The following is a 22,160-nucleotide window of genomic DNA, read 5'->3' as shown; positions in this document are numbered from 1 at the left end:
ACTTTTGGTATCCCTTGTAATTTTTTTCTTCATAGCCAGACACTAGATGTACTAGATGAAAGAAACTGCTGTAAAGTGGCCTTTAGTAATGTGGTGTGAGGGGAGAGGGATGTTTTATAGTCCTATAATTAGATCTCAGTCTTTTAATGAGCATATGCCTCTGGACTGTGAGCTCCACAAGAGTTTCTCAGTTTTTTTCCTCCCCTCTTAGAGGACAGGATGGCTGGAGTGAACTAGAGTTCGGTATTTCCCTTCTTCCAGGTCAGTTAGGCTCTGATAATACCCCAGCAGGTTAGGCTGTGGTTAACTAGTTTCCTCTGAGGACAGACCTTGTTAAGAAGAGCAGAGTTCTCCGGAGTATTTCAAAATGTTTTCTTTTCCCCTCACCCTGACAGTAGCATGAGGGGATTTTCCTCCAGTATTTACTGTGGGAACCTAGTCAAGCTCCTGGAGGTAAATCTCACAATATTTTTACCCCCCTCCTCCATAACTGTGTGCTTTTGGAGTTTTTAACTCTCAGAGTTGTCCACACTGAGCCTCCAGTAATTTGTCAGTTACAGATCAGGTTTTCCTACTCTGGCAGTGTTCCTGAGGCGGTTTCCACTTGTTGATCTCTGCTCAGATAAGCCGTGACTCCCTGTATTTGCCTGTCTGTCTCTCCAATCTTGGGGGCAGTCGTTTGCCCTGTGTCTTCCTTTCTCTTAGGGAATCCCAGAAGAGTTGTCTGCTTTTCAGTTTGTTCAGCTTTTTTTTTTTTTTTTTTTTTTTTTTTTGGCCGTGTTGGGTCTTCGTTTCTGTGCGAGGGCTTTCTCCAGTTGCGGCGAGCGGAGGCCACTCTTCATCACGGTGCGCGGGCCTCTCACTATCATGGCCTCTCTTGTTGCCGAGCACAGGCTCCAGACGCGCGGGCTCAGTAGTTGTGGCTCACGGGCCCAGTTGCTCCGCGGCATGTGGGATCTTCCCGGACCAGGGCTCGAACCTGTGTCCCCTGCCTTGGCAGGCAGATTCTTAACCACTGCACCACCAGGGAAGCCCTGTACTAGTTCTTTCCCCTTTGCGTATAAGGGGACATAGATGTAATCAGTAGATTCAAGGACATAGATTGAGTTTTGTCTGTTTATAAATCTGTCTAACTCATATATTTGGACATATTTTACTCAACAATTGTATAAAACATGAAAGGAAAGATTTGGGTATAACTTCTTGTTGTACACCTTTACATGAATGACTTCCCAATCCAAAAATTCATTATGTCCCAAATGAAACTCCTGTCTCTCCCACTTCCACTCAAACCCGGTCCTCTTGGGTTCTGTATCATTGGTGACACTTCTTTGTCATTCCTCTTTTTCTACAACATCCATCATCCTTTACTTCCAAGGCCTTCATCTTCTTTCATTTGAACTTACCATCCATATAATACTCTCTCCATATTGCCTGCTGTAACAGTTCCTAGAGGTTTTTTTCTAGAGGGTATTAATAAGAATACTTGGGGGAAAATAAAATTTGAGAAACCTTAGTTTAAACAAAATTAAATTTTATTTTTTTATTTTTTTTAGGTTAGACTTTATTTTATTACCCAGATTTTTTTTTTGTTTAAAGGGAATGCTATTTATTTATTTATTTATTTATTTTATTATTTACGGCTGTGTTGGGTCTTCGTTTCTGTGCGAGGGCTTTCTCTAGTTGCGGCAAGCGGGGGCCACTCTTCATTGCGGTGTGCGGGCCTCTCACTATCGCGGCCTCTTCTTCTTGCAGAGCACAGGCTCCAGACGCGCAGGCTCAGTAGTTGTGGCTCATGGGCCTAGTTGCTCCGCGGCATGTGGGATCTTTCCAGACCAGGGCTCGAGCCCGTGTCCCCTGCATTGGCAGGCAGACTCTCAACCACTGCGCCACCAGGGAAGCCCTAAATTTTATTTTTTACTTCAGGGTATCAAGAACTATGAAGGGTCTTGAGGTTTTATTCTACTTGCAAGCTAACAAGTGACCCTGCCACAGTTTCATAGATGCTCACAGATGACATGACACTCCTGGGTTGGAGTTAAAGGACTTTATTACTCACAACAACAAAATCCAAAGTATCAACACTTCATTGCACTGGTTCCCTAAGCCCCACTTCCCATAGGACAATGCAAGGAAAACGAGTGGGTTGCATTATGGAAGAGGAACTCGAAGCTTTGGGAACGCAAATCTTCTATAAAGGCTAGTAAGCATGCATGCCCTTTGCTTTGGAGGGAGACTCTGTTACTATCTTCTAAGGCTGTACAAACATCCTTGAGAAGATCATCCAGAACAAAGGCAGTCAGTGCCTCTGCTCACAAGACATGCATAAATATGAGAAACTGTTTTCCAACACAGGACTTCTCATAGACTTCAACATGCTGAAATGTGTTATTCCTTCCATTCTAATAGTGCGCTGTAATATGCAGAATTTCCCCAATTATTGGACCACTTAATGGAGCATTTTAGTTATATTCTATGGAACACACTTTTGGAAATAGTGGCATATAGACTAAAGCCAAAATTCCTTAGTCCTCCTCACTTCATGCCCTCTTTACTCCAAACACATAACCACCTTTCCCATAATTATGTTATGTCATTGTTGTTTTATTTCAACATTGTTGATCGTTTCCTACAACATAAAGTATCTTTTCTCCCTTGCTCCCTTTCTCTCCACTTTCAAAGTTCTGTTTACCCTTTAAGCCTCATTTCAGATATTCCCCTGAAGCCTTTTCAAATCCTCAAATGTGAGTCAACGCTTTTCTTGTATTGTCACAATACTTTCCTTATATTTCTATTATACATATATATATCCAGAGTCTATCTTATAGTAGAATTAACCCTAGAGTTGTTTGACAGTCCCTCTTAGAATATACTTACTTATGGGCAGAGCCAACATCCTGTAGCTATTAGTGCTAAGCACATAATAGATGTTCAGTAAATGTCAAACAGATGGATTAATGTTCCATTTTACAGTATGTCATCATGCTGGTCATATTCTAGTCTCACACAGCTCCATAAATCAAAATCAGTATATTCATAAAACATGCTATAGCCTAAAAGATTAGTGCATTTAGGCCTTTTTAGACCAAAGGAAACAATTTCTAGAGTTTAAGAAACTGCTTTCTCATTCTCTACTATTAAAGCAAGGACTGTTTTGGAAATTAAAAGTTGTAATTCCATTTATTGTAACAAGATACACATAAAGAATTTCTGTTAGTGATTTGTAAAAATACAAAACCAATTTTCTTCTACGTCAAATACCTTTTAATATCAATGTCCATTTTAGAGCTATATTTAGAGTTAGTGGTATAAGGATGGCAGTGTGTCCATCTGTGGAAGAAATTCAAACCTTTCTCCAAAGAACAATGTCATATGCCACAGTATACAAAAGCTAAGCATAGATGAAAAGTGGTACCTACCAAAAACAGTACATCTTGTTTTGGCTCTTTAACATCTAAGGATTTTCAAAGCCTACAAGATTTTTAAAAATTTTTTAATTGTGAGAAAATAGGCATAACATGAAATGTACTATCTTAACCATTCTTAAATGTGGTTCAGTAGTGTTCAGTACATTCAGGTTGTTGTACAACCAACCTCCAGAACTCTTTTCACCTCGTAAAACTGAAACTCTTTACACATTAAATAATTCCTTTTCCCTCTTCCTCCAGCCCCTGGCAACTATCATTCTACTTTGTCTCTATGAATTTGACTACTGTCGGTACCTCATATAAGTGGAATCATAAAGTATTTGTCTTTTTGTGACTGGCTTATTTCACTTACGATAATGTCCTCAAAGTTTATCCATGTTGTAGCATGCATCAAAATTTCCTTGCTTCTTAAAGCTGAATAATGTTGCACTGTATGCATATACCACATTTTATTTATCCATTCATCTGTTGATGGACACTTGGGTTGCTTCCACCTTTTGGCTATTGTGAATAATGCTGCTATCAACATAGGTATACAAATATCTCTTCAAGACCCTGCTTTCAGTTGTTTTAGATTTATACCCAGAAGTAGAATTCCTAGATCATATGGTAGTTCCATTTATTGTTTTTTTTAGTAGCTTCCATATTGTTTTCCATAGCGGCTGTACCATTTTGCATTATTTTTGATTTTTTGATAGTAGTTATCCTAATGAGTGTGAGATGGTGTCTCATTGTGGTTTTGACTTGTAATTCTTTAATGATTAGTGATGTAGAACATCTTTTCATGTGCTTGTTGGCAATTTGTATATCTTTTTTGAGAAATGTCTATCCATATCCTTTGCCCAGTTTTTAATCAGTTTGTTTGTTTTTTAGTTGTAGGAGTTCTTTATGTATTCTGGATATTAGCCCCTTATCAGACATATGATTTGTAGATATTTCTCCCATTCCATTGATTGCTTTTTCACTCTGTTGATTGTGTCTGTAGCCTGCAAGATATTTTTACAGAGCTGATTTGGTATAAAGATGTTATACTAGTAATCATGGAAATACAAATTACATTAATGGTGATACACAATGTTCATCCATTAGATCAGGTTTTGGCAAGAATGTGGGGAAACAGATACCTTCCTATGTGTCTGGGTAGGAGTGTAAATTGGTACAGCCACTTCTGAAGGCGAGTTGGCTCTATCCATTTTAATTTAAGATGTTTCTGCCCTATGAACTAATTATTCCATTTCTAGAGAAACACTCTTAGATGTATACAGTGAGATATGTATATGGCTATTCATTACAACATCATTTTTAATTGGGAAAAAAGGGAAAAAAAAGAACTAAAATACCAACAATAGCATAATTACTTAATAAACTGTGAGAGTGAGGTCGATATATATATATATACACACTGTCATGGATAGATCTCTCAAAGATGGTTGAATAATAAAAAGCAAATTGCAGAATATTACAGTTAATGTGATACCATTTGTGTTAAAATAAGGCACACACAAAGCAATATTATATGTTTTCTGTTGGCACATACACATGTATATGAATAAATTCAGAAAGGTCTAGAAATGGTAATAGTGGCTGCCAGAATGGACTGGAGTTGGTCCTCATAACCCTGTAATTTTTTATTTTTAATTTCATAGGGGAAATGGATTTCATATATTACCTAGTTCTTTTAGACGCATATGTATATTTTAAATCCAAAGGAGGTACAGTAGTCCCCTCTATCCACAGGGGATACATTCTAAGACACTGAAACTGCAGACAGTACCGAACCCTATATGTAACTGTATTTTTTCTTATACATGCATACATACATACATACCTATGATAAAGTTTAATTTATAAATTAGTACAGTAAGAGATAAGCAACAATAATAATAAAATGGAAGAATTAAAACAATATACCGTAATAAATTTATGTGAATGTGGTCTCTCTCTCTCAAAATATTTTGTTGTACAAATTTATCTTTTTTATCTTAATTAAGCGCTTATCACTTACTGTGGCTGTAATTTTTGCAGTTGAGGTGGAACAGCAAAGTCAGCATGAATTCATTTTCCTTCTTCACAATTTCATGAAGATTCACTCTTACCATAGGTCTTAGCAACCTCAGCATATGATTTTTTTTCTTTCCTTATTAAGTTGAGAACTTTCACCTTTTCACTTCAATGAAGCACTTTACAGCTTCTCTTTGGGATATCTGAATTGCCAGCATCACTACTCTTGTGTTTCGGGGCCATTATTATTATTTTTTAACATCTTTATTGGAGTATAGTTGCTTTACAATGGTGTGTTAGTTTCTGCTTTATAACAAAGTGAATCAGTTATACATATACATATGTTCCCATATCTCTTCCCTCTTGCGTCTCCCTCCCTCCCACCCTCCCTATCCCACCCCTCTAGGTGGTCACAAAGCTCAGAGCTGATCTCCCTGTGCTATGCGGCTGCTTCCCACTAGCTAGCTATTTTATGTTTGGTAGTGTATATATGTCCATGCCACTCTCTCACTTTGTCACAGCTTACCCTTCCCCCTCCCCATATCCTCAAGTCCATTCTCTGGTAGGTCTGTGTCTTTATTCCCGTCTTGCCCCTAGGTTCTTCATGACCTTTTTTTTTTCCTTATATTCCAAATATATGTGTTAGCATATTTATTTTTCTCTTTCTGACTTACTTCACTCTGTATGACAGACTCTAATTCCATCCACCTCACTACAGATAACTCCATTTCATTTCTTTTTATGGCTGAGTAATATTCCATTGTATATATGTGCCACATCTTCTTTATCCATTCATCCGATGATGGACACTTAGGTTGCTTCCATGTCCTGGCTATTGTAAATAGAGCTGCAATGAATATTTTGGTACATGAATCTTTTTTTTTTAATTAATTAATTAATTAATTTATTTATTTATTTTTGGCTGCGTTGGGTCTTCATTTCTGTGCGAGGGCTTTCTCTAGTTGCGGCAAGCGGGGGCCACTCTTCATCGCGGTGCGTGGGCCTCTCACTATCGCGGCCTCTCTTGTTGCGGAGCACAGGCTCCAGACGCGCAGGCTCAGTAGTTGTGGCGCACGGGCTTAGTTGCTCCGTGGCATGTGGGATCCTCCCAGACCAGGGCTCGAACCCGTGTCCCCTGCATTGGCAGGCAGATTCTCAACCACTGTGCCACCAGGGAAGCTCCATGACTCTTTTTGAATTATGGTTTTCTCAGGGTATATGCCCAGTAGTGGGACTGCTGAGTCGTATGGTAGTTCTATTTTTAATTTTTTAAGGAACCTCCATACTGTTCTCCATAGTGGCTGTATCAATTTACATTCCCACCAACAGTGCAAGAGTGTTCCCTTTTCTCCACACCCTCTCCAGCATTTATTGTTTCTAGATTTTTTGATGATGGCCATTCTGACCAGTGTGAGATGATATCTCATTGTAGTTTTGATTTGCATTTCTCTAATGATTAATGATGTTGAGCATTCTTTCATGTGTTTGTTGGCAATCTGTATATCTTCTTTAGAGAAATGTCTATGTAGGTCTTCTGCCCATTTTTGGATTGGGTTGTTTGTTTTTTTGTTATTGAGCTGCATGAGCTGCTTGTAAATTTTGGAGATTAATCCTTTGTCAGTTGCTTCATTTGCAAATATTTTCTCCCATTCTGCGGGTTGTCTTTTGGTCTTGTTTATGGTTTCCTTTGCTGTGCAAAAGCTTTGAAGTTTCATTAAGTCCCATTTGTTTATTTTTGTTTTTATTTCCATTTCTCTAGGAGCTGGGTCAAAAAGGATCTTGCTGTGATTTATGTCATAGAGTGTTCTGCCTATGTTTTCCTCTAAGAGTTTGATAGTGTCTGGCCTTACATTTAGGTCTTTAATCCATTTTGAGTTTATTTTTGTGTATGGTGTTAGGGAGTGTTCTAATTTCGTACTTTTCCATGTAGCTGTCCAGTTTTCCCAGCACCACTTATTGAAGAGACTGTCTTTTCTCCACTGTATATGCTTGCCTCCTTTATCAAAGATAAGGTGACCATATGTGCGTGGGTTTATCTCTGGGCTTTCTATCCTGTTCCATTGATCTATATTTCTGTTTTTGTGCCAGTACCATACTGTCTTGATTACTGTAGCTTTGTAGGATAGTCTGAAGTCAGGGAGCCTGATTCCTCCAGCTCCATTTTTCATTCTCAAGATTGCTTTGGCTATTCGGGGTCTTTTGTGTTTCCATACAAATTGTGAAATTTTTTGCTCTAGTTCTGTGAAAAATGCCAGTGGTAGTTTGATAGGGATTGCATTGAATCTGTAGATTGCTTTGGGTAGTAGAGTCATTTTCATAATGTTGGTTCTTCTAATCCAAGAACATGGTGTATCTCTCCATCTATTTGTGTCATCTTTAATTTCTTTCATCAGTGTCTTATAATTTTCTGCATACAGGTCTTTTGTCTCCTTAGGTAGGTTTATTCCTGGTATTTTATTCTTTTTGTTGCAATGGTAAATGGGAGTGTTTTCTTAATTTCACTTTCAGATTTTTCATCATTAGTGTATAGGAATGCAAGAGATTTCTGTGCATTAATTTTGTATCCTGCTACTTTACCAAATTCATTGATTAGTTCTAGGAGTTTTCTGGTAGCATCTTGAGGATTCTCTATGTATAGTATCATGTCATCTGCAAACAGTGACAGCTTTACTTCTTCTTTTCCGATTTGGATTCCTTTTATTTCTTTTTCTTCTCTGATTGCTGTGGCTAAAACTTCCAAAACTATGTTGAATAATAGTGGTGAGAGTGGGCAACCTTGTCTTGTTCCTGATCTTAGTGGCAATGGTTTCAGTTTTTCACCATTGAGGACGATGTTGGCTGTGGGTTTGTCATATACGGCCTTTATTATGTTGCAGAAAGTTCCCTCTATGGGGGCCATTATTAAGTAAAATAAGGGTTACTTGAACATAAACATTGTGGTACCATGACAGTTGATCTGATAACCAACACTAAGTGACTAATGGGTGGGATATGCTGAACAAAGGGATGAGTCACGTCCTGGGTGGTATGGCGAGAGATTTCATCACACTGCTCAGAATGTCTGCAATTAAAAATTTTTGAATTGTTTATTTCTGGAATTTTCCGTTTAGTATTTTCAGACTGCAGTTGCCCATGGGTAACTGAAACTCTGGAAAGTGAAACTGCAGACAAGTGGGAACTGCTGTATAGCTAAACAAATAGTGAAGAGTTTGGCCTAAAGTTTGGGCAGCAGTTTGGTGGCGTGAACACTATCCAGGGTGTGGTTCTTAAGTTTTGCAGATTCAAATTGAATTTTTAACATTGTAGCCAGAATTTATCTAGCTCTGCAGACTTTGTGTATACTCACCAAACCATAAAAATCCATGGACATTGGTAACCAAAGACCTAATCTTTTAATTCACCAATTCACCATATTTTACTTCCAAGGAGACCAAAATAATCATGTCCACTATCAGTATACCCTCTCCCCTTATGAGAATATCTAAAACTATTACTGTTAGAAGGGTTACTGTAATAAGTATAGAATCAAAGCAAGGGAGTTGGTTATTTTATTGGTTGATGTCGTAAGTTATAATTGTTTTATACAAGCCAATCTCCAGTAAAGGGTTACCTGCTGAGGGGACCTGAATGCTTGCATCTGTTGGTCAACATCTTTTCCCTGGACTTAGACTTTTTATTTTCCACAAGTATAGTTATATCACGTCAGGAAAGATATAATGCGGATGAGTAGGTCATAGGTTCTTTACCTTAGCAATTCCAGTGTTATCTTTTTAAGAGTACCATGGTCTCATGACAGAGAACAGAGAAATGTGATGCTTATCACTAAACATTTATGAACCTTTTAGAATTGACTATTTCTCATATTGGTTACCATTTCTTATTGGTTTTCACTACAATAGAGCACTCTCTTATCCTGATCTTGTTTCCTCCAAATTGAGAATGTGCTCTAGGGGACTTCCCTGGTGGTCCAGTGGTTAAGACACTGCACTTCCACTGCAGGGGGTGCAAGTTTCATCCCTGGTCAGGGAACTCAGGCCCCACGTGCCACATGTCACGGCCAAAAAAAAATAGAGAATGTGCTCTATTTGGAGCTTACCTAAGCTACATGAGACAAGTTTAGTTCTCATAAATGTATTATGTTTTGCATAATCTCTGAACAGATTAAAGTGATTGTGGTATGGGAAATTTTCCATTCTATAGGAGTAAAATGTTGGTTTCTTAGCTAGGAATTTATATTTGGTAAGTAAAGTGTACTAGTTAAGGTCACAAGCAGCCTTCGGTTTGAATCCTGTCTCCATCACTTATCACTTTCCTTAGGCGAATCACTTAACCTACCTAAACCTGGGCTTCCTCATCTTTGTAAAATGCCTAAATGTCAAGATAGTATTTGCTGTTAAGATTATTTTCTTGGTAATTTATATTTTCATACTATACTTTTTATTCAGCTAAACATGAATTCAGCTCCAACTTTCATCAACTTTCCTGCAAAAGGGAAACCCAAACGGGGTGATACATATGAGTTGCAGGTGCGTGGATTTTCAGCTGAGCAGATTGCCCGGTGGATTGCTGACAGAACTGATGTCAATGTAAGTTTCCTTGCTTTGTACAGTAGAAAGTTACTTTGTCATTATCCACTTTGAATCTTTCTGGGAGGTCCTAATTGGTTTTGTCCCCATATCACTGAGGTAGTGATAGTTTGTCAGTCCCTTCATAAGTAGCATTTAACAGAATCATCCTGATGAAAGATTGACATTACAAAACATCCTCTATTACGTAGTCAATTCAGCATGGAAACCACTCTTTTGTCCTTGTTAAGTCCATGGACTATCTAGTTGTACTTGGCGAATTCTTCTTAATCTAAAAGATGTTATGTTGTGAAAAAAAATGTCTTTCAAAAAGCAAAAATAAATAAATAGATAAATAAAAGATGTTATGTTGTGGTTAAAGAGAATATTGTATCCATCCCATTTTAGGATACACTGTAGACTGTTTTCATTAGGATGAAAAGAAAAAGTGTAATTTTTCTTGAAAATGACCACACTAATTTTGATTGCTTTCATTTCAAAGTATTTTGAACTGTATAATTAATGGATAAATTTCATACTTTAAAGTGTTTTTCTCTCCTTTCCATTAGATTAGAGTAATTAGACCCCCAAATTATGCTGGTCCCCTTATGTTGGGATTGCTTTTGGCTGTTATTGGTGGACTTGTGTATCTTCGAAGAAGCAATATGGAATTTCTCTTTAATAAAACTGGATGGGCTTTTGCGGCTCTGGTAAGTGAATTTTAGAAGAAAAATTGCTTGAATAAAACTCCTAATATTACATTGTTAGGTGGCATTTTGTTTATTTCTTACCTGTGGGAAAAGATTTTATATATTTTTATTTTATACCTTAAAATCAGTTTGTTTCCTCCATTATCTCATTAGGATGGCCAGAGCTTGAAGGAACTCATTGTAGCCAGTTTTTATTCAACCTGAAAGACTGTCACCCCTATGAAAATCCCCAATTCTTCTGAAAATATTCTTCTAAAACGCTTTTCAATATTCAATTTTAAACTTGTATCAGTTTATTTATAATTTTAAAACAGTGTTTTCCTTTCAAAGTAAATATTATTGATTCTTGTGATCCTTGTGATGAAATATAAGCCTTTTATCTTTTATCATTTATCTGAAAAATTTATTTCATATATTACTTGAGAGGGTGCACTTTTCATACACCTTTGAGTCTAATCAAGGTGGGAACAGCTACACCATGTTATATGAGTATTTCATTACTTTTTGTTTCCTAGTGTTTTGTGCTTGCTATGACATCTGGTCAAATGTGGAACCATATAAGAGGACCACCATATGCTCATAAGAATCCCCACACAGGACATGTGGTAAGGGAAAGTCCAGGATTTCTTTTCATCTTATACCAAAGTTAACCTTAGTTATTATTATCCTGTGAGATCAGTGCCAGTGTATGAAGGAACTAGATTTAGTTTTGACTTTTCAATCTCTTTGTATTAATGAGCTTCAATTGCTAAAAAGCTGTGCAGTACTCTTAAAAGTGGGAAGTTCCTTATCCCATTTGGTAGTTCTTTTGAGTAAGCTGGCTAAGAATGAAAGTTAGCCTTCAACTAAATAGAATAATAGACGATCAAGTACTTGAGCATCTATCCTTTATAGGCACTGTACTAGGTATTACTAGGTATAGTGATAAGAAAAACGTAGTCCCTGTTTTCATGGAGTTTATTTTACTGTACCTCATGGTCTTCTACACTGAAAAACTAGTTTTCTCATATATTCTGTTGTTGAAAACATAGTATAAGTACAGTGAATAAGTACAAATAAATAATAAATAACACAGAAATAGCTTTCATTTTAATCAAACTTTTTACTGATGAATGCTTATATACATCAGGTGAATTATTAATTCATAGATCCAATGCTTACATACATCAGGTGAATTATTAATCCACAGATCCAATGCTTATATACATCAGGTGAATTATTAATTTCATAGTGTTTGAAAGTAGTCAATTTTAGGATTAAATCACCAAAATTTAATGTATATTTAAAGATTAAATTTTGTCCTTTTTTCCCCCAGAATTATATCCATGGAAGCAGTCAAGCCCAGTTTGTAGCTGAAACACACATTGTTCTTCTGTTTAGTATCCTCTTTACAATAAGTTCTTGGTGCCACATTTTAATTTGTCTGTTTTCTCACATTCTACAGCATTTGGTTGAGGCTGCTCTCTTATTAGTGCAAGTCATAATATCTTTGGAATCATATTACTGTGTCATCTGTCTTAGCCTGATCAGCTAAAGACCACCAGGGACAAACCTGCAAGTCTGATAAAGCCAAGTTTATTGGATCATTGCTACGAAGGAGACTACAAATCAGAGGGACCATGGGATATCTTACCTAAGAAAAGATAGAGTTGTTATAGGATTTAAGGAAAGGTGGAGCTTAGATGAAATGTAAATGAAGCAATGTTTTGATGAGCTCAAAGCAAAGCCAGGCTAAGTGTAAAGGGATCAGAATCAGGTCTGGACTGTGAAGTGGACCCAGGGTTCTGTTTCCTGGAAACTACACCGTTCAGATAAATTTGGGAATTTCTCTTCAGAAACTCCTTTTTTTTAAAATTAAATTAATTAATTTATTTTTGTCTGCATTGGGCCTTCGTTGCTGCATGTAGGCTTTCTCTAGTTGTGGCAAGCTGGGCTACTCTTTGTTGCAGTGTGTGGGCTTCTCGTTGCAGTGGCTTCTTTTGTTGCAGGGCACAGGCTCTAGGCGTGTGGGCTTCAGTAGTTGTGGCACATGGGCTCAGTAGTTGTGGCTTGCAGTCTTAGTTGCTCTGCAGCATATGGGATCTTTCCAGACCAGGGCTCGAACCCGTGTCCCCTGCATTGGCAGGTGGATTCTTAACCACTGCACCACCAGGGAAACCCAGAAACTCCTTTTTTAAAGCTCTGTACTTTGGTTGTAAATTGAGGCTACTTAGAAATTGTACTTGTAAATTGAGTAACTTAGATCCTCCAGTCAAGAATGGAATGTTTCCTTCTTACTGATATAATTTGAATCAGTCTACGATTTTAGAGAACAAGGTTCCTTGTTGAGTATGAAAGCTGTAGTTACTCAAAGACAGGGTTTATTTTGACATTTTACAGCTGCAGCATGTCCTAGGGAGAAATATTATTTCCTGTAAACTGTGCAGCTACTTTATATGTGTGTTGGCCCATCCTCTCGGATGGCAGGGCAGATTTTTACTTTCTCACATCTGAAAATTGATGTCTCTGTAAGCTGCAAGAATAGGTAACAGTGATATCAGATAGGTAGCAGTCTGCATTTGTTAGTATTACTGATCATAGTTTACCCACCTGAATGCATAAACAGTGACTCTGCGGAGCAAATCAACAAGGTGAATAAATGTAATGTTCCTCGAGTTGTGCTTCTCAGCCAAGGGGTCCTTACATTGACATATTGGAATCAGTTGTAGCCCAGGCTGTTAGAGAATCTGCGCAGTGACTTGATGGTAATGTCATTTGCCCTACCTTGTCATCCCATCATCTAGATGACTAAGAGGAGTTCCATTTTTTATAGTTACAGACATACTTCACACACAGTTTGGTTTTTTAATGTATTATAAGCATTTAATAAATTGTATATGGCCTTCAAAGTTATAAAAGTGCATGAGAATTACAGAGCAATAAGAAAATATTGACAAGGAAAAGGAAAAATAGTCATCATTATCAATGTCTTTATAATGGATATATCATAATTCAATTATTCTCCTATTGGTGAATATTGGAAAGAATGTTTTCTTGGGTATAAAAATAATTGACAGCATTCCCTGGTGGTCCAGTGGTAGGATTCCAGGCTTTCACTGCTGGGGGCCCAGGTTCGATCCCTGGTCAGGGAAATAACATCCTGCAAGACACGTGGCACAGCCAAAAAAAAAAAATAGTAATTGGCCTATCTCTGAATTTCCAGAAGTATGAAACAAAGTGTGTAAACCTGTCTGTTGCTCTTCGTGTTTTGTCCAAATTGTCTTCCAAAAGGCTTTTGCTTAAATTTAAGGGTAGGAGGGACTTCCCTGGCGGTCCAGTGATTAAGATTCTGTGCTTCCACTGCAGGGGGTGCGGGTTCAATCCCTGGTCAGGGAACTAAGATCCCACATAGCACTCAGTGCGGCCAAAAAAAAAAGGCGGGTGGGTAGGGAGGTTTGCTGCCAGAAATATATATGTGCCCTGCTTTCCCTGGCAAGTCCTAACCATCGTTATGTATTATTTTTTTAAACTGCTAATTCAGTCGGCAAAGAAATTGTTTAAGTATAGCTTGGACAATAGTAATCAAAGTAACAAACATTTTTCCACAATTCTATACTTATGGTTCATTTTATACAAATATCTTTGCCTTCATCATATATAATGTACTTTCTTCTACTGGCTCTTTTATTTTTTTATTGAAGTATAGTTGATTTACAATATTTGTGTTAGTTTCAGGTGTACAACATACTGATTCAGTTTTTTTTCAGATTATATTCCATTATAGGTTATTACAAGATATTGAATATAATTCCCTGTGCTATACAGTAAATCCTTGTCGCTTATCTATTTTATGTATAGTAGTTTGTGTTTGTTAATCCCATAACCCTAATTTGTCCCTCCCTCCCTCTCCCCTTTCATAATCATAAGTTTGTTTTCTATGTCTATGAGTCTGTTTCTGTTTCGTACATAGATTCATATATATTGGGTTGGCCAAAAAGTGCCTTCGGTTTTTAAGTAAAAATAAAGGACACATTTTTCATTTTCACCAAGAACTTTATTGAACAACGTCTTCACCCTTTTGTTCCACTACTTTCTGCCATTTTTCGGGCAACTTCATAATTCCATCCTCCCAAAACTTTTTATCTTTTTGAGCAAAGAACTGTTCCAGGTGCCTTTTACAGTCTTCCAGGGAATTGAAATTTTTTCCATTAAGAGAATTTTGTAAAGACCGAAATAAATGGAAATCCGAAGGTGCAATGTCTGGTGAATAGGGCGGATGAATCAGAACTTCCCAGCCAAGTTGTAACAGTTTTTGCCTGGTCATCAAAGAAACATGCGGTTTAGCGTTATCCTGATGGAAGATTATGCGTTTTCTGTTGACTAATTCTGGACGCTTTTCATCAAGTTCCGCTTTCAGTTGGTCTAATTGAGAGCAGTACTTGTTGGAATTAATTGTTTGGTTTTCCGGAAGGAGCTCATAATAGAGGACTCCCTTCCAATCCCACCATATACACAACATCACCTTCTTTGGATGAAGACTGGTCTTTGGTGTGGTTGGTGGTGGATCATTTCGCTTGACCCACGATCTCTTCTGTTCCACATTGTTGTACAGTATCCACTTTTCATTGCCTGTAACAATATGTTTTAAAGACGGAACATTTTCGTTACTTTTCAGTAGAGGATCACATGTGGAAATACGGTCAAGAAGGTTTTTTTTTGCTTAACTTATGTGGAACCCGAACATCAAAGCGATTCATATAACCAAGCTGGTGCAAATGATTTTCAGCACTTGTTTTGGATATTTTGAGTATGTCAGCTATCTCCCACGTGGTATAACATTGATTGTTCTCACTTAATGTCTCGATTTGATTGCTATCAACTTCAACTGGTCTAGCCGACCGTGGCACATCATCCAGTGATAAATCTCCAGCACGAAACTTTGCAAACCACTTTTTTTGTTTTTATAAATTTATTTATTTTATTTTTGGCTGCATTGGGTGTTCGTTGCTGCACGCGGGCTTTCTGTAGTTGCAGCAAGTGAGGGCTCCTCTTCATTGCGCTGCACGTACTTCTCATTGAGGTGGCTTCTCTTGTTGCAGAGCACGGGCTCTAGGGCGCACGGGCTCAGTAGTTGTGGCTTGTGGGCTGTAGAGTGCAGGCTCAGTGGTTGTGGTACACAGGCTTAGTTGCTCCATGGCATGTGGGATCTTCCTGGACCAGGGCTCAAACCTGTGTCCCCTGCATTGGCAGGCGGATTCTTAACCACTGCGCCACCAGGGAAGCCCCGCAAACCACTTTTGACATGTTCGATCAGTCACAGCACCTTCTCCATACACTGCACAAACCGTTTTTTGCATTTCAGTTGCGTTTTTACCTTTCTTGAAATAATAAAGCATAATATGCTGAAAATGTTGCTATTTCCCCCCATCTTCAATATTAAAATGGTTACACAAAAATTCACCAATTTTGATAAGTTTTTTTTAAATGCACGCTGATATGACAGCTGTCACATACAGTCTAACAAAATTGTTTCAAATGAAGTTAAAGACAACTAAGTGCTACTAGAGCCATCTTATGGAAAAACGAACCTTTCGGCCTACGCTATATATATATATATTCAATTATATGCATATACTCCCCTCCCCCACATTTTGTGATTTTGATGTCCTGTTTTACATCTTCATGCTTAACCTTTTACTGTTTACTGTAGTTACAGTCACTTTTAAAATTTTTTAAATTGTTTTTTAAATCTATGTACTGGTTTATTTAAGTGATCTTAAACCCTTTTATGTATTTGCCTTTACTGTTGTGGTTTTCCCTTTCCTATAGATCCTTGCTTCTTTTCTATTTAGAGAAGACACTTCAATATTTCTTTTAGGGTAGGTTTAGTATTGCTGAATTCTTTTAGTTTTTGCTTGTCTGAGAAATTCTTTCTCTCTCCTTCTATTCTAAATGATAATCTTGCTGGCTCTCCTGATTTCAGGTTTTTCCCTTACAGGACTTTGAGTATATCATGCCACTCCCTCCTGGCCTGAAAAGTTTCTGCAGAGAAATCAGCTGATAGCCTTATGGGGGTTCCCTTGTAGCTGACTGTTTTTCTCTTGCTGCCTTTAGAATCCTTTCTTTATCTAGTTCCTTGTTATAATGATCTGCATTTCTATCGATAATCTTTCTTAATTCAGTTATTTTTATTACCACCTTTTTGAACTTGGGGTCTAGTAGACTGGTGAGCTCTGTTTCATTATTTGTTTTCTCTGGGGATTTCTCTTGTTCTTTAATTGGGAGTAGTTCCTCTGCCTTTTCATTTTACTTAACATTCTCTGTCTCTATGATTTCAGGAGAAACAGTTATCTACTGTGGTCTTAAAGGGGTGTTTTTAAGTGGGAGCATCCCGGTATAGACTGTGTGTGTCCAACGTTTTTGCTGCGAGGGTGGTTTTGGTGTGGATGCCAGCCACATCTTTCCTCAGGGTGTGCTGGTCATTATCCCCTTGATGGGGGTTGTGGTTGGTGTTGGAGTATCTAGAGACTGTGCAGGATATGAGGTGGGCTTCCTTTCTGCTCCATGGCTGTCCCTACCCTGTTAGGGGCAGGGTCTGCTCCCCAGTTCTTGGAATAGAAGCCCTGAGGGTCGGGTTCAATCAGGCTCCATTGCCCTTGAATCCATGCCCTGCCCCAACAGAGGTGATTGCTGAAGCAAGTGAGGCCTATGCAGTCACAGAGGACTTATGTGCTGCCTGTGTAGCTATCCACAGTTCCGCTCAGAAGCAGTACAAGATTGCGTCCCTTTGTTGTGTTTGTCCCAGATCTAGTTCAAGGCTGTGGGGGTTGGAGCATTGTGGCTGCAGGAATTGAGGTGGCTGCACTGCCATGAGAGATCTGGGCTGCCTCTGTGGCAGTCTTCTCCCAGGACCTGTCTGCCCCAGATCTAGGGCTAAGCTAGGGTGTGGAGTTGGCAGAGCCTAGGTGCCACTGCAATAGGAACAACTGTGTACAGCTGGACCACACCCCAGGCCCTCCAGGCAGTCTTTGCCTAGCTAGATGAGTCCTCTCCCAGGGCCTGTCTTCCTGAGATTTCAGTGCTTAGCTGCTGCATGTTCTTGTGGTACCACCCTAGGCAACCTGGTCTGTCTCTGCGTAGATAGACCAAGTCTTTGCCCAGATCTCGCGCCAGGCTGTAGGGTGGAGTGAGCACAGCCAGGGTGTCCACCCCTTCAGGTTGGGACTGTGGTGTGGTGACAGACATCAGTGCAGGGCTCACTCTGCCCTGATGGTTAGCAAGCCATCACTCGTGTGCTCCTTGCAAGTAGAGTCTAAGCTTCTCTAGCCCTTTTGTCTGTCCCAGCAGATTTCCTAGCAGGCAAAGACTGGGATGCCCAGATTGTGACATGACCTGCTCGCTCCCCAGGGTGAGGATCCGCCCATGTGGACCTTCTCTTCCTTACAGATCCCTCCAGGAGGGGTAGGTCCTGACCCGACGCCTTTTTTTTCCTGACCTACCCGGTTAAATGGAGATCTTCCTTTCAGTTTTGCTTGTATAGGATTTCTTCTGCCAGTGTCCAGTTATGTTTCCATGAGAATTATTCCACATTTAGATGTATTTTTGATATGTTTGTTGGGGGAGGTGAGCTCACATCCTCCTACTCCGCCATCTTGAACCCCAAACCTACTAGCTCGTTTATTTCTTTTATTTAATTTTTTTAATTTAATTTTTTTCAATTTATTTTTGGCTGCGTTGGGTCTTCGTTGCTGCATGCAGGCTTTCTCTAGTTGTGGCGAGCGGAGGCTACTCTTCATTGCGGTGCAGGGGCTTCTCGTTGTGGCTTCTCTGGTTGCGGAGCATGGGCTCTAAGTGTGTGGGCTTCAGTAGTTGCAGCACATGGGCTCAGTAGTTGCGGCACGCAGGCCCTAGATTGCGCGGGTTTCAGTAGTTGCGGCACACGGGCTCAGTAGTTGCAGCACACAGGCTCAGTAGTTGTGGCACGTGGGCTCAGTAGTTGTGGCTCGCAGGCTCTAGGGCGCACGGGCTTCAGTAGTTGTGGTGCGTGAGCTCTAGAGCGCAGGCTCAGTAGTTGTGGAGCACAGGCTTAGTTGCTCCACGGCATGTGGGATCTTCCCAGACCAGGGATCAAACCTGTGTCCCCTGCATTGGCAGGCAGATTCTTAACCACTGCACCAGCAGGGAAGTCCCCCTAGTAGCTCGTTTAATAGCCTAGTTCCTGTATGTTATGGAATACCACCTCCTCTATTTTCTATTTAGTTCTCTCAGGGTAACATGTCATCATGATTATGTAATTATTTATTATTTATTGTTTGTATCCCCCCACTACAGTGTAAACTTGTCCAAGGAATGGTCTGTATTTCCTCTAACTTTGTGACTCCAACTAATAGTGCCTCCCTATAACAGGCAGTAAAAGTATAATAGTAAAAGTTTAAAGAGTCTATAAATGAAATGAAACAATACATATGGAAGTGCATCATAGCTCTTGATAGCTGGACCTTGGTGGTATACTGTAAGATGGAAAGCTCATAGACCATGATACAGAAACAAACCATTCCAAAAACAAAAGTCTCAACCATTAATCAGAGTACCTATAGCCAAAGCCTATAGAAATGATCAGTCTTTATGCTTACGTGCATACAAAGAACCCTCGTAAGAAAAAAAATAATCGCTGGAGAAGACAACTTGGCTAAGCAACAAAAAACATGAATGAGTTTATGTCCCTTTCTGTTTAATTATACCCACATGAGGTAGCATACAATGTGCATATGTATATGCATAATTAATATGAGCATTTTAAACTGCTGTTTGTATTCACCAAACTGCAGGGTGAATCTCTCTTTTCTACTAGAACACATTCTATTTGTTTCAAAATGTGATTTTTCTTATTTTACTGTTCTTCCATGCCACGTGTTACCTTTTGCACGAGTAAGTCTATTTTGTATTTATATAGCTTCTATATTAAGCTGAATAAAAGTGAGGTTATGGCTCGCAGGATTTTCTCTTTTTATTAGAATAGGACAATTTAGGTAGTTTAGTAGTAATTTGTGCTTTAAAGGTTAATTGTTGAAATTCTGGAAAATTTTGGTAAGTTATTTTTCAAATAAAAATTAGTTGCTATTCTTTAAATGGTGTACATTTCAAGTGTGTTCTTTTTTGGAGGGTGGTTGAAATATTCAAAATGGCTATTTAATTTTTTAAAATGTGTATGAGATTGGCACAATAGTTGGAAGAATGTTCCAGAAGTTTATTTCAAAGTACAGTTTTAGAGGAAAACTCATATTTCACCTATGAGTTTAAATATCAGTTTTAAATACTGATATCAGACAGTATTTAAAAACAAATATCAGACATTTGTTTAAAATATCAGTTTTTATTTGTGCAAATAAAGTAATTTTCTAACCTTAATTTTTTTTATTATATCTTCATAGTAAATAATTGTCATACTATGTAGACACCAGATTGCGTAGTTATAATTTTTTGTAATTGAGAATAGAAGGTTTATATATTTATTCATTCTATATTATTCTAGGAATATTAAAGTTGTATGTCATTTTTGTCTGTGTGAATTTCTCCTTAAACAATTTTTCTAAGATGGTGGGGTTACCTTAGGGATGGTGCTTTTATGTGAAGCTGCTACATCTGACATGGATATTGGAAAGCGAAAGAGTAAGTCATATCATATGCCAAAATGTAGCAATTCTGCCTTTAATACAGAAAAAAGAATGTCCTTTTAATCACTTCCCCTCTTAGTTATATTATTTTACTTATTTACTATTATAAAAGTAATATGTGCTCATTGTAGAAAATGTGGGGGAAAATAGGAGAATGAAACATTTCGGAGGAGAGTTACCCATTATTCCACCATTGAAAAGCTAATAATTTTAACGTAATATAAGTTCCTTCCATTTGTAAAAACATCTTTTCAACTGTATGTATAATACTTTGAACCTTATACCACCCCTTTTTAACCAGAGTTAAAATATTTCACTAATACTTTCCCATACATAATTTTTAATTTATAGTCTATACTGTAATTTACTTAACCATTCTGATTTTGTTAAGTGTTTACTTTTTTCCTAACTTTCATTATAATACTTATTTAGTGACTATTATGGTGCATATTAAACTTTATCCTCTTTCATAGTAATTCCTTAAAGTAGAATGACTGTGTGGTCCTATGTATGAGTATTTTCAATTATCTTGATGTTTTAAGCTGACGATGCCAAATTCTTTCCCCAAATGTTTTAATAATTTAGATTCCTACCAGTTGTATTTCAGAATGCTTGTTTCACTGTAACTTTATCAACATTAGATAACCTCATTAAAAATGTGTATGTGTATATTTGCTAATCAGATAAGGGGGAAATATATTATTTTGTACTTCTTTGGTTATTAGTATAGTTGAATATTTTCTTAGATGTTTATTAGCTGTTTGTGCTTTCCCTTCTGTAAAATGTCTTTTTGTCTTTTACCATTTACGTATTAGAGTCTTATTCCTTTTCCTACTGGTTTGCATAGACTTTTTATATATTAGAATATTCACACACTGATATTTGTTACCAAGAAATGTAAACAATGTAATTTACTTTACTTAACATGAAATCAGTCTAAGAGTTTTCTTTTTATGGTTAAAGAGTTAAATGTCATCAAAATTAACCTAGGTTAATAAATCTATTTACTTTTTCTTCTAGAAAAAAGGTGATGACATTGGATTTTAAATTTGGGAGATACGTATTTTGCTGAATTGAAATGAATTTTTACATATTAGAAAAATAGAACTAATGTAACAATTTTTCATCCAGTCAATATACATCCTTTCATTCCTGACTTTTGAAAAATTGCCTATTTCAGTATTCATTATTGGGGAAAGGCCATCTGGGTACTACACTGCTGGCATGAATTTAAATTGTAAAACATTTTGGTGACATATATTAAAATAGTCACAATTTGATCTACTTCTAAGATTCTAACTTAATGAAATAGTCACAAATAGTAATAATAAATATTTCTTTAGCGCCTATTATGTACCAAGAACTACCTGAAGCACTCTTAGATACGTGAAAAAAGTAGAATACAAATATATATTCAGAGTGAAACTGTATATATACATGTATGTGTGCATTTGATTAGGGAAAAAAAAAGACTTCTCCAAAGAGCATGTGTTAATACTCAGAAAAAATATGTTTAACATTTACATTTTGGCCCCTAATCATATTGTGTGAAAATTTTTAAAGGAAAAAGTTATTCTCTAAGTATAACAAAACTAAAAGTTGTTTTTAGTATCGGCCAATAAATATGGAGCTCCAGTTTCCCTGGAGCTTCCATTGCTGTAGCACACATGCTTTCCCACACCCCTCCCTCTATGCTTCTTAGCCAGTCTTAGTCCAGGGACTCAAAGAGCCTCATGTTATGTGAATCATACTTGAGCATTGTAGGGTCAGCATCTAGAGTTAAGGTTGGTAACTACTATGCTA

At 37.8% G+C, this 22,160-nt stretch overlaps 1 protein-coding gene across 1 annotated transcript in view; it reads left to right on the top strand.

The window, feature by feature from the left end:
• The window catches only part of MAGT1 (magnesium transporter 1), a 50,811-nt gene that overhangs the window by 24,212 nt on the left and 4,439 nt on the right, over positions 1 to 22,160 (top strand). Inside the window, exons 4-8 of the mRNA XM_036840132.1 lie at positions 9,875 to 10,015; positions 10,564 to 10,704; positions 11,220 to 11,309; positions 12,020 to 12,083; positions 20,278 to 20,352. Of these exons, the coding sequence (XP_036696027.1) occupies positions 9,875 to 10,015; positions 10,564 to 10,704; positions 11,220 to 11,309; positions 12,020 to 12,083; positions 20,278 to 20,352 (511 nt within the window). The remainder of the gene's footprint in view (positions 1 to 9,874; positions 10,016 to 10,563; positions 10,705 to 11,219; positions 11,310 to 12,019; positions 12,084 to 20,277; positions 20,353 to 22,160) is intronic.

The sequence above is a fragment of the Balaenoptera musculus genome, chromosome X (assembly GCF_009873245.2).
Source record: "Balaenoptera musculus isolate JJ_BM4_2016_0621 chromosome X, mBalMus1.pri.v3, whole genome shotgun sequence".
NCBI classification, from domain to species: domain Eukaryota; kingdom Metazoa; phylum Chordata; class Mammalia; order Artiodactyla; family Balaenopteridae; genus Balaenoptera; species Balaenoptera musculus.
This window is presented reverse-complemented; position numbering and strand designations above follow the sequence as displayed.